General features: G+C 40.3%; 1 protein-coding gene across 1 annotated transcript in view; it reads right to left on the reverse strand.

Annotated features, from left to right (window-relative positions):
• Positions 1-7,750: 7,750 nt before the first annotated feature.
• The window catches only part of ORC5 (origin recognition complex subunit 5), a 147,705-nt gene continuing 142,678 nt past the window's right edge, over positions 7,751-12,777 (reverse strand). Inside the window, exon 14 of the mRNA XM_040472871.1 lies at positions 7,751-7,842. Coding sequence (XP_040328805.1) covers positions 7,830-7,842 — 13 coding nt within the window. The 3' untranslated portion in view covers positions 7,751-7,829. The remainder of the gene's footprint in view (positions 7,843-12,777) is intronic.

The following is a 12,777-nucleotide window of genomic DNA, read 5'->3' on the forward strand; positions in this document are numbered from 1 at the left end:
TGAGGTGGAATTGGAACCCAGAAAATTTTATCTCAAGATGATATGTAAGGGCTTTTTACATATATAATCTGTTACTTATTAGGGAGGCAGGAAAATATAGATTATATATGTAAAAAGCCCTTACTTTGGCAGTTAAATGTGGCTAACCTCACTTCCTCAAGTTACACTAATTAAGAAATTTGCAAATGTAACTTATTTTAAAAATTCAGTTTGTGTCCACCAAGCTATGAATTGGTCAATTAAGACAACTCATGAGGAAGGGAAAGTCAAAATAAGTCAAAACAGCTCTCTTCTTTCTAAGCCACTTCTGTCTAAACATCTTTATCTTTGTGCCCATCCTCAGAAGCAGCATTTTCATAGACCTCCTGAGAAGACACATTATGCTAGAGCCATTGGTGGATCCAGAATAACCCTGAAGGTAATGGTCAAAGCTGAAACACATCAGCAATTCCTATTCCCACAGATAATCCATGTGAATGTAATGGCACCCCAACTCTCCTCAACTACTACCAGAGTATGACATCATCAGCTTTTCTCCACTAAAACATATAATTAAAAGATTCAAAATACTGTATTTAATTATCTACAACCTGTGTAAAATGGAGTAAAAGTCACTCAATCTATGTACTTCTGAATTACATATACCTATTTTAAGTGGTTCACCATGTTTCTGGTCCCTCTGAGTTTCTTAAGAAACAAAGATGGGGGTGGCTAGACTGTTTCTAGAACAATTAAGAATGGTCTTGCTGAAGGCTTGTTCATCTATTGTTGGTCATTACTTATAACAAACTCAAAGTCTTATAACAACACAGAAGACATTCTTTCCTTAAAATATTAGAAAGCAATACTCAGTACAAATTCACCTTCACATACTACTAGTAAACAAATAAATACAACCTCAAACATGAGGACTGAATCAAGTGGAATAATCTGTTGTCAGGCCACTTCTTGGTATTCTTACACTGAGAGGCTCACTTCTATCTTAAAGCAAAACAAACACTATGTTTTGGTCAAGTGTATTGTGCTCGCACTGCCTGTGTAATTCACAATTAACATAATAAGGGCACTCGGTTCTCTGGCTGCACTATGACAAATACATCTGATGAGCTTGTGGGAGAATGTTTGCAAGCACCATCAGTCATTGTCTGGAGATTTATGATCCACATATAAGATCAACAGTCTGGTGCACACTGATTATTTTACTGCTGAGCTGCACCATCTGTCTCCACCCAGGAATCTTAAAGATTTCTTAGATAATGTTGCAGGATCATCTTTTAAGAGGCATTGTCAATGGCCCTCCAACCCCTTTTGACTAAAGCAAAATTGATATGGGTGTGCTGACCAATGAATCTCAGAAATTAAAGGACTTAGCTACAAATAAATATCCTATCCATAAAAATAAGCTTTTCCTAACAGGTTTAGCAAAGGGAAAAAGAAAGTGCACTCCACAGTATCTGAAGACTAAATTAGACATCTGAAGACTAAATTAGACATGCCAATATCTACTCTGGTTATAGATTTAAGGATATAACATGTAAATTTTGATGCAGTAAGTCTGCCTTGCTAAAATAAACCATTACTGATTTAAAAGATGGCATGAGAGCCGTGCTTAGCTACAGTGACAGAGACCATGCTTACCAAATACTCATGTGCTCTTTCTATGGTGGCAACTTTAAAAATTATTTGGCATAACATTCTTAGGGTATGTTTTTCTAAAGATTGGCCGACATCTTAATTATGTATTTTCCCATTCCTCTTGTAGTCAGGTTAGGACCATATGATTAAGTTGACCAATGGACTCTGACTGTATCCCTTCCAGACTGAGGCATGTAGGAGCTGGTATGCCTTCATCACTCCCTTTCCCAGAGGAGTCACCCTTGGAGAGCATACACAGATGTCATAGAATATGGAGGCCAGCCTGGCCAACACTGGGCTGTGATGAGAGCGAGAAATAAACTTTTATTGTGTTAACCCCCTGAGATTCAAAGTTATTTGTTTCAATTAATTGCTCTGAATAATACAGCCACAAATATCAGGTGGCATTGAGATTTTTCACCACTAAGAACAAATCTTATTTTCACTACCAAACGGAATAAATCAGGAAAGAAGTTTTTGTCTTATCGAAGAAGTTAAAGTTTTATAGCTATTCTATGTATTGCCTTTTAAAACTACGCTGATCACAAGGGTCTTTGGGCACTTTGTTTCTAAAGATCAGTTTTTACCTTAATAATGTTGAGAGATATGCAAAATAGATCTCTGTCCAGTTATTGTTATTTCAGTCTTATTAGGTTGGAAGAATAATATCTAATTCAAGTACCCTGAGCTACCTCCAAACCATGGTAAGCTACCTACTTTGCAAGAGCTTTAATGTCAAATACTTCCTTGATCCATCTTTTGTGGCTGGGCATATCATATTAATTGCCTGGACTCAAATGCAATAAGGACCAGGTGGCCAGGAGAGAAGGGCAGAGGAACCTAAGCTTTTAACAAGCTGCCACCAGGAGCTATCTCCCCATAAAGAATAAACTTTATGGAGAAATCTCATTGTTATTTCAGAAGGCATCTGTTACATTATCTTAGCCACAATAGGTGAAACACAATGAAGCAATTGTTTGCAAGAAGGCCTTGGCCATAAGCTATGTTTGGTGACCCAGAAATGATTACGGTATTGTCAGGGTTGTAAAAGACTATGATATATGTAAAAATACTGCCTATAACTCATCACAGGAAATCATCTTCCCTGGGATGTAACTAAGGAGTTTTGATCAGGAATATATGTCAACTTCCTATATCAACTCTAGATGGAGAAATCTCCACTTTCAAAGATGTCTCAAAATGTTTTCCCATTATCCACTGAGTTTTTGTGTGTCTTCTTTTTTCCATAATGGCAGCTTTACTGATGCATTAAGGTATACAAAAAGGGATCCTGCCTCAGTATGGAGGATACAACAATGAATGGGGAATCAGCAATTTTACCAAGCTCAAGGGGAACTACATGGAACTAGGTTTCTGTCCTTGTAGATATCCATTGCATAATACTCCTGGACTCTCTCACTTCTTCTTCTTCCCCCAGTAAAGGATGAATTTCTTATATGCTGAGTAACTTTAGGAGCAGAAACTATGACTCTGTAACTTAGTCCCTCCTTCCCCTTTTTTCTCTTTGGGATTTGTCTGGTTGTAGAGAAGATGTGCCAAAAGGTAAACTTAGTGGTAAAGTGTCTGTCCCTGCAGGAGTTGGTTACAGTTTTCTTGTGCTACCTGTGACAGGTAGATAAATTGCTCAAATTCTGAGATTCGGCATTAGGAAATTCTCTCTTGTCACACACCTAAGTTATATCCTTCAATGCAACATTAATCAGCAATAAACCTATACTTGTATCTTCTTTTGCCTGACTCCTTTATCCTCTGGTTCAGAACTTGTATGGGGGAAGAGGTGTGCCACCCCAGGCCAGAAATCCACATCCCAAACTGGAGGAATATGTGCAGAAGGCAGTTTGAAAAGTCCCAAACAGGCCCTAAACAATTTTGATTCTTGGTATTAGTCAACTGAACCCAACTCAAGCTGGGGAGGGGAAGGGGGGAGGGATAGAGTTTCACATGAAGATACAGTACCGTTTCATTGAACTCAGGGCAAAAAAAGCTGTTGGACCTCAGGCAGGAACTGGAACCAGGAAATGAGAGCCCAAATGGGATCTTTCCACCTCTTGTCTTGACATCCCTGTGTACTTGTTCCATTCTTCTTTCTCTGCTTCTCTAGACCACACAGGGGTGTGTGTGTGTGTGTGTGTGTGTGTGTGTGTGTGTGTGTGTGTGAGAGAGAGAGAGAGAGAGAGAGAGAGAGAGAGAGAGAAAGAGAAAGAGAAAGAGAGAGAGACAGAGAGACGGTGTCCACAATGATCCAATCAATTGTAACCATGAGGAGAAAAATCACACAGAATGTTGTGTCTATTGTATCAATAAATCAATAATGTAGCTTATCAAATAAACTGTTAGGAATGGAAAACAGCTGTATGAGGTTTAAGAAAGATAGTGTAAAGCAGGTGGATGGGAGATAGAGACTGCAATTTAGGTATTATAGCACTGGTAGTCTGTGCTGAGGGCACCAGTGAGATGTGTGGTCCTTTAGGTGTTATAAGCCCATCAGTATAGTTTCATTAATTATAAACTAACATTATTATTAATTATAGTTTTATGCAGTTATCTTTTAAAACAGTAGGAGAGAAGAATTATAAGACAGGCAATTTCTGGGGTGTCTGGATGACTTAATCAATTCAGCATCTGACTCTTGATTTTGACTCAGGTCATGATCTCATGGTTCATGGGTTCGAGCCCTGCATCAGGCTCTGTGCTGAAAGCTCGGAATCCTGCTTAGGATTCTCTCTCTCTCCCTCTCTCTCTCTCTCTCTGCCCCTCCTCCACTTGTTCCCTCCCCCTTTGCAAAATAAATAAATAAACTTTTTAAAAAATGCAATTTCAACCCAAAAGTTCATGTCTCTTTAGCTCTGACAAATTTTCTTCTATTACTTCTTTTTTTAAAAATTTTTTTTAACGTTTATTTATTTTTGAGACAGAGAGAGACAGAGCATGAACGGGGGAGGGGCAGAGAGAGAGGGAGACACAGAATCTGAAACGGGCTCCAGGCTCCGAGCTATCAGCCCAGAGCCCGACGCGGGGCTCGAACTCACGGACCGCGAGATCGTGACCTGAGCCGAAGTCGGACGCTTAACCGACTGAGCCACCCAGGCGCCCCTCTTCTATTACTTCTTAACAATATCTTCTTGTTTCCCTTATTTTCTTTTCATGAAGTCCATAGTAGTGAGATTTGCTGTCTCTTTGCAGATTTGCTCTGCTATGTGAACTCTTCTGTTATCTCATCAACAATATTTTCACTTTCCCAGAGCTCCTTCTTGTTCTCTGTTCCTTTTCCACATAAGTACTATGTTCTTAATTTATGGGTATGCTATATTTTATTAATTTATTAATTTAAAAAGTAATACATGCTCCTGGGACAAAACTCCATAGTTTAAAAAAGTGTACAGTGACAACTAAGCTCTCTCTCATCTGGCTCCCAGCCCTAGAGATGACCTAGTTATTAATTTCTTAGGAATCCCTCAGAGATATTTCATGAACTTCAAAAATATACATACACTACAAAATACATTATTGAATCTCTCTGAAAATGTAAGTTCAGTTTTGCTTTTCTTTTTTTATTCTCTTCTCTTTCCTAAATTATCTCATATTTATGGGGGATCAGATATTCTCTTTATCTTAGACCCCGATTTCATGATTACGGTTTTCTTCACATGACTTGTTGTCCAGTCACATATAAACATGGATCAGATTACTCTTTCTGTGCAGCAAACATGGATTTTCTCCTCTTGCAAATGTTAGTATATTGTCTTGATCATTCTCACCCTGAGGTGAAAAGCTTCCTGGGAGCTATGTTTATGTGTGGCAATGGTGATAGAGAGAGGGTGGCAGGAGCCAATACAAAGGGCTCATTTTAAAATAAGTGGTTGAGAGGTAGCCTGGGTGGCTCAGTTAAGCGTCTGGCTCTTGATTTTGGCTCAGGTCATGATATCCCGGTTTATGGGGATTGAGCCCCATGTCAGGAATCCCTGCTTGGGATTCTCTCTCTCTCCTCCCTCTCTGCCCCTCCTCCACTCGTACTCTCTTTCTCTCAAAATAAATAAACAAACATTTAAAGAACAAAATAAATAAATTTTAAAAAATAAAATAAAATAAGTAGTTGAGAGCTGGTCTATGTGCTGGTGGTCAGATGAATGAATCTGCCCAGCAGTCTTCTGTCAGGCAGTTCTTTCTATGTGTTTCTAACTCTCCAGAACACAGAGTTCTAACTGATGTCTGTTTTCCATCTTCCTCCTCCCTCCCACATTCCACCCCTGCCAACTCCTAGCCCAGAGTCTCTCTGGGTTTTGGTTGGCCGTTCAGCTCTCTCCATAGGATTGTCTTTCTTTGCATTTACACACAGCTTCCACCAACTTGTAATGGTCATTAGTATCATCACCAGATGAAATCTCCCACCTGCTGGCGGTTCCCTCCAGTACATGGTGCTTGGAAAAAGTTCTGGGCACTAGGACATAACGCGGCGTAAGCACTCCAGACTCGCCTGTTATGAAATGTGTTTACTAACGTAAAAGGATAGCCCACAGTGGGGGGTGGGTGTTTCTCTACAGAAGGTATTTTTTAATGTGAAGAGATTGTCAGTCTGTTCTTGTGGATTTGGAGACACATGTGGGGCGGGGGGAGCCCCAGAACAGAGGCAGGAGAGGAAAGCTATTTTTATTCATCTGTTCCTATATTTCCCCCCATGCCCCATCTGGAAGACTGGTATTTTCCTGAGAGACATCTGGCAGTCCTGTCTGTTCTTGGGTTCCTTGGTAGTTTAAACAACACAGAAAAGGCACTGTTGTTATTATTTCTTCCCTGTAAGTACAGCATCCTGAGGGGTGCCTGGGGGGCTCAGTCAGTTAAGTGTCCCACTTCAGCTCAGGTCATGACCTCATGGTCCATGAGTTGTAGCCTTACCTCAGGCTCTGTGCTGACAGCTCAGAGCCTGGAGCCTGCTTCGGATTCTGTGTCTCCCCCTCTGTCCCTCCCCTCCTTGCACTCTCTCTCTCTCTCTCTCTCTCTCTCTCTCTCTCTCTCTCTCTCAGAAATAAAAATAACCATTAAAAAACTTAAAAAAAAATACAGCATCATGCACTGTTTGCAGCTCTCTGGATATTATCATGGCTCCATCTCCCTGGGAAAAGCTCTCATTTCCTAGTTTGAGGTACATTGTTCTCTTTTCCTGACAGAAGGGCCTTCACTCATCTAGGCTTCTAGCAACACTATAAAATTAGAAGGAAAGAAACTTCAGAAGTTGCAAAACAGATGATTAACAGCAATGCTGTGGCCTTATTAAGTTAAGGATGTCACGCTGTTTTGCCCATTCACACATGCTTATTGATTTAATGTTTTGTAAATTTAGCTCTCTTGAGTCTCAGCTGATGTGTGGGTGCATATACCAACCAGACTGATATCTGCGCCATAAGTGAGAAATAACTTGATAATTTATGAGCGGTGAAAGCCAAAGTCGGACAGGTTTTCCCTCAGGAAAGGAAAAAAACACGTGCGGCACACGGTAGACAACTCTCTTCTTCAGCTCTTTCGTTTTAAGAAAGAATGCACTTGCTGGTGTGGTGGTCGGAAGGGAATTATGCGATTTGATCTGTCCACATTCTCTCCTATCAAGTGTCTCTGAGAGGAATGTGTCTGAGCAGCTTTTTCTCTACATCTGTAGGGAGGCTGGGCCTTTGTTAATGAGGACATCCCGGGAGTTCAGTGGCCACATTTGTTTGGTGACAAAGGGGCAAAGGAAGTGGTTTTATTGGAGAGAAGGGTATATATCAGTTTGGGGAGGAGAGGTTAGGGGAGAGTTGCTTGAAGGTCCTCTTGGAAAAACAGTCCCTCATAAACATATACACAGGCATGCACATGTGTTTGCACATATATTTCATGCGTATATACTTAATAATGGGAAGGATGGGGAATAGTGAAGCCAAAAAAGGAGGAGCCAGCCAGGCGGGTTCCTTCCCTGGCAACCTTGCTCTCCTTTCATTTGGAGAGGTCTGTGGCAGCCCAAGCGTACCTGAGGTGGAACACTGATCTAAAGTACAAAAGTTTGTGTCAAAAGTTTCTTACCTTCACAGCAGAACACACTCCTCAGGGACCATGGGCTTCAATGCACGACATAAGCTGCTTTGACTTAGTTCTGTCACTGGCCATCATGCAGGAAAGAGAGGACTGGAAGTCAGGAAGTTGTTTCAAAGGTTGAAGCTAAAAAGGGAGGGAAGCACAGCAGGGCAGCCATCACTGGTCAGTGGTAATTCTGGAAACAGTCAGGCATGTTGTTCGTTTTTTGATGGAAGCCCAGTACTGCCCCTTGGTTCATAATTCTTAGTTCAAGGTGACAGTGCTTCCACCACCAAAATTCTCCTGTTTTTTGGAGGGTCTCCATGCATCATATTTAGTTTCAGTCGTTCCAAGACGGTCACAACTCAAATCTCTTTAAGATAAGCTCTCTTCTAGGTAGGTGCGTGGGTGGCTCAGTCAGTTAAACATCTGCCTTCGGCTCAGGTAATGATCTCCCAGCTGGTGAGTTCAAGCTCCGCATCGGGCTCTGGGCTGACAGCCTGCTTCAGATTCTGTGTCTCCCTCTCTCTTTGCCCTTCTCCTGCTTGTTCTCTCTCTCTCTCTCTCTCTCTCTCTCTCTCTCTCTCTCTCTCTCTCAAAAATAAACATTAAAAAAACAAGTTAAAAAAAAGATAAGCTCTCTTCTACCTGCAGTCCTTATGAGGTTGCTGTGTGACAATCCCTTAAGATTAGGAAGCCCCACTGTTTAACAGAGTCTGTGAAGCACATCTTAAGATCTTTAGCAGAACTGTTGTCTATTTGAAAGAGTCTATGAGGGACGCCTGGGTGGCTCAAGCAGTTAAGCATCCGACTTCGGCTCAGATCATGATCTCACAGTTCATGAGTTCGAGTCCCACATCGGGCTCTCTGCTGTCAGCACAGAGCTGGCTTCAGATCCTCTGTCCCCCTCTCTCTGCCCCTCCCCAGCTTGTTCTCTCTCTCTTTCAAAATAAATAAATAAACTTAAAAAAAAAAGAAAGAATCTATGAGGTGGCATCTTAGATTATTCTGAAGTTTCAAAAAAGGATCTTACAAGTCCATGCTAGACTCGATCTTTGCCTAGAAGTCATTTCTTAATTTGAGAATAGTTTGCCATCTTAAGAGACTGAGAAAAAAACATAATTTTATTTTCAAATCTAAAGAGTCCTGGCTCCTTTACATTTCTTCAAATTTGGCTTGAAACTGAATAGTTGTTATATCCATTTTTTATTTCTGTGTAACAAATTATCACAAACTTAGTAGATTAAAGCAACACAAATTAATTATCTCACTTTCGGTGGATCAGAATTCAGCATTTTTTAAAAATGTTTTTATTTATTTTTGAGAGAGGGAGAGACAGAATATGAGCAGGGAAGGGGCAGAGAGAGAGAAACACACAGAATCCGAAGCAGGCTCCAGGCTCTGAGCTGTCAGCATAGAGCCCAACATGGGGCTCAAACTCACGAACTGTGATATCATGACCTGAGCCAAAACCAAGTCGGAAGCCCAACCACCTGAGCCACCCAGGCGCCCCAGCATATTTTAACTGAATGCCCTGCTCCTGGTCTCACAAGGCTGAAGTTAAGGTGTCAGCCAGCTATTCTCATCTGGAGCCTCAACTGGAGAAAGGCCTGCTTCCAAGCTCCCTCCATTGATGGCAGAATTGATTTCCTCGGGTCGTGTAACCGAAGCCCCATTTCTTGCTTCTCTTAGAGGACACCCTCAGGTCCTTGCCATGTGGCCCTTCCATGGCCCCTCACATTTCAAGTCTCTTCACAGAAAGGACCAGTCCCTTTTAAGGGCTCCTTTGATTAGGTCAAGCCCACCTACTTGGGGACTTTTATTATATCTGTGACATTCCTTCTGCCATATCATTCCTTCTACTCTCCCATCCTAACCATGGGTGCAGCACCAGGGGTAGAGACCGTAGGGGCCATCTGAGAATTCTGGGGGCCACAGATCCTTTTTTGATTTACTTTTCTTCTCCTGTTTTATTATAGGCAGCTAAAAAACCCTAAGCAGAACCATCAGTGCTCTTCATGGAAACCTCTTTGGCTAGATCATCAAGTTTATTACTATATTATATTTGCTATTTTTCACATTCTGCTACTATGTACCAAGGGCACTGTTTTTCTAGCTTCCAGTAATATTTTCCTGTCTTTCCTTTAGGCCCTTACTGACAAATTCCTTGAGGCCTTTTAGACTTCTCCTAACACTCTTCTCGAGGTCCTTTAGGTTTTCACTAACATTCTCCTTGTGACCCTTCCAGCTTCCACCAACCATGTGGTGCCAAAGCCAATGACATGTCTTGAGTTTTTCTTGTGTCAGCAGTACCCAAATAAGTCACAAATACCAAACTCCACATCAGCTATCCACAGTGATATGGCAACTTACTCTAAAACTTAGTGACTTAAAGCAACAATCATTTTTTAGCTCGTGAACCCACCAGGAGAATTCCAGACATAGTCTGTGTTTACTGACCCAATTGACACATAAGATGAGATGAGGTTGCTCCGTTAGCTTAAAATTTTCTGGTCTAGGACTTCTACTTATTTTGCCATTGAAAATTAGTTGTTTGGAGAGACTCCGTACTGAGAACTAAAAAAGCGGCAACACACACACACACACACGCCCCAAGACAGTTAAGATGTGGTGTAGGGAAGGGACCCTGGGGTGGCTCAGTCAGTTAAGCATCTGACTTCGGCTCAGGTCATGATCTCACGATCTGTGAGTTTGAGCCCTGTATTGGGCTCTGTGCAGACAGCTTGGAGCCTGGAGTCTGCTTCTGATTCTGTGTCTTCCTCTCTCTGCCCCTCCCCTGCTCATGCTCTGTCTCTTTCTCTCTCAAAAAAAAAAAATTTTTTTTTTTTAATTAAAAAAAAAAATGTGGTGTAGGGAAAATATCTTAGGTAGAGGAAGGAAACCCAAAGTGGTGAGTCTGGCATTCGGTGCCAGTGTCCTTTCAAGGGAGATGGCATTGTTACAAGCAGTAAATGAGAAGCTGAGCAGAACTTTTAACAGACACAGGTCTATGGGGCAAAAACTGAAGTTCAAGGCTTGTCAAAGAAAAGGAATCTATTTCTAAAGAGACCCCAGAGGGTTATATACAAGGACTAAGAGTAAACCAGAAATCGATCAGCCCTCCCAGATACCGACATCCAACTTCAAATCATTGTAATTTCTGATTGTAAGGTGATCTGGAGGCCCTAGCTCAAGGTCCACTTCCAGAAGTAGAAGATAATTCTCTTTGAAGGAAAATAACATTATGCAGAGCTTCAATTTCCTCTCCATTTTTAAAAATATATAGTGTCTGGTACCAAATCAAAAACGTTTTAGTAGTTTAGAAGATGGGACTTAATTGAAAGCCCAGATAATAAAACATATGAGAGATGTTTATTATTTTGTCTGATGGAGTTACCAGCCATGATCTTTAAAATCATAGGTTCAAGGAACTGAAAAAACAAAATAGAGAATTTCAGCAGAGAAATAATAAAGAACTATGACATAGGGACTCTTGCTGATAAATCCTAGTATTAGTAATAACTGATACTAAGAACTCAGTGATTAACACACTTGACCTAACTGTCATATGTAGAACAGCACACCCAACAGGTGTAGAATCATTTATCAAAACTAAATACATGCTAGTTCATCAGCTTCTCTAATAAATTTTATAAGATTAAAATTAGAGAGTATATTCCTTGACCATAGTGAAAATAAGTCAGATATCAATAACACTACCACACAAAAGACTAGAAAATTTCCATATGTTTGGAACTTAAAATACTTCTTAATAATTCATGTGACCCAGAAGTTGTAATGGAAATCAGAAAATACTTGAACTGAATAATAATAATGAAAATTGGACATAAAAAGTTTATGTAATAAAACCAAAAGAGTGCTTGGAGGTAAGTAAGTAGATGTCATTATATATATTAGAAAACTGGGGTGCCTGGATGACTCATTTGGTTGAGTATCTGACTCTTGATTTTAGCTTAGGTCATGATCTCAGGGTTGTGGGGTCGAGCCCCACATTGGGGAGATTCTCTCTCTCTCTCTCTCTCTCTCTCTCTCTCTCTCTCTCTCTCTCTCTTTCCCTTTTCCCCCCACTCACATTCTCTTTCTCTCTCACAAAAAATAAGAAAAAGAAAAAAAGAAAAGAAAAGTAAGGCAATAGGGCTTCAAATCAATGATTTAAGTATCCATCTCAAGAAGTTGTAAAAATAAAAACAAATGAAACCAAAGTAAGTACAAGCAGGAAAATTATAACTAGAAGAGCAGAAATTATTTAAAAAGAAAAACATAAAAGAAAGAAGATTAACAAAGCCACAGAAAAGTATTCTTTGGAAAGACTGTGAAAACTGATACTTGACATGACTGATCAATGAGAAAAAGAGGGAAGGCATGAACAGCCAATAATACAGATGAAAAAGAAATATCACCACTGGCCTTTCTGATAATGAAAAAGATAATATGAGGATATTAGGATTATGATGAGACAATAGAAAGTTTAGGTAAAATGGAAAAATTCCCAGAACACACTTACTACCACTGACACCAAAAGGTAGAAATTGATCCATGGGTTCTAAATTTTATATGGAAATAGAATAATAGCTGAGATAATCTCGAAGAAAAAGAACAGAGTTGGAGGAGCCAGATGAGTGAACATCAAGGTTTGCTATAAAGCTACTACAACTGAAACTATAGGATTGGCGCAGGGATAGACTAACAGAGACATGGAATGGAACAGAATCCAGCAAAAGACCCACCTGGTTTATGTGAAAGGTGGTACAGCAGAGAAGAGGGGAGAAGAGAGTCTGGCCACAAATGATGCTGGGTCCACTGGAGATCCACAAAAGAAAAAACTAAAAAGATTCAGCTGCTATTAGACTATTCCCATGGTCATGGGAGGAGAAAATTCTAGAAGAAAAAAAAAAACAGGAGAAAATCTTTATAAAGTGAGGTTGGTAAAGATTTCTTAAATGGAACACATAAAGCACTAACCATTAAGGAAAAGATGAATACATTGGAATAAATTAAGTGTAGGAACTCCAGTTCCTAAAGGAAAAGACACCAATAAGAGAGTGAAAGGCAAACCAC

Source organism: Herpailurus yagouaroundi, unplaced genomic scaffold (genome assembly GCF_014898765.1).
Source record: "Herpailurus yagouaroundi ecotype Mexico unplaced genomic scaffold, PumYag 100, whole genome shotgun sequence".
NCBI lineage: Eukaryota > Metazoa > Chordata > Mammalia > Carnivora > Felidae > Herpailurus > Herpailurus yagouaroundi.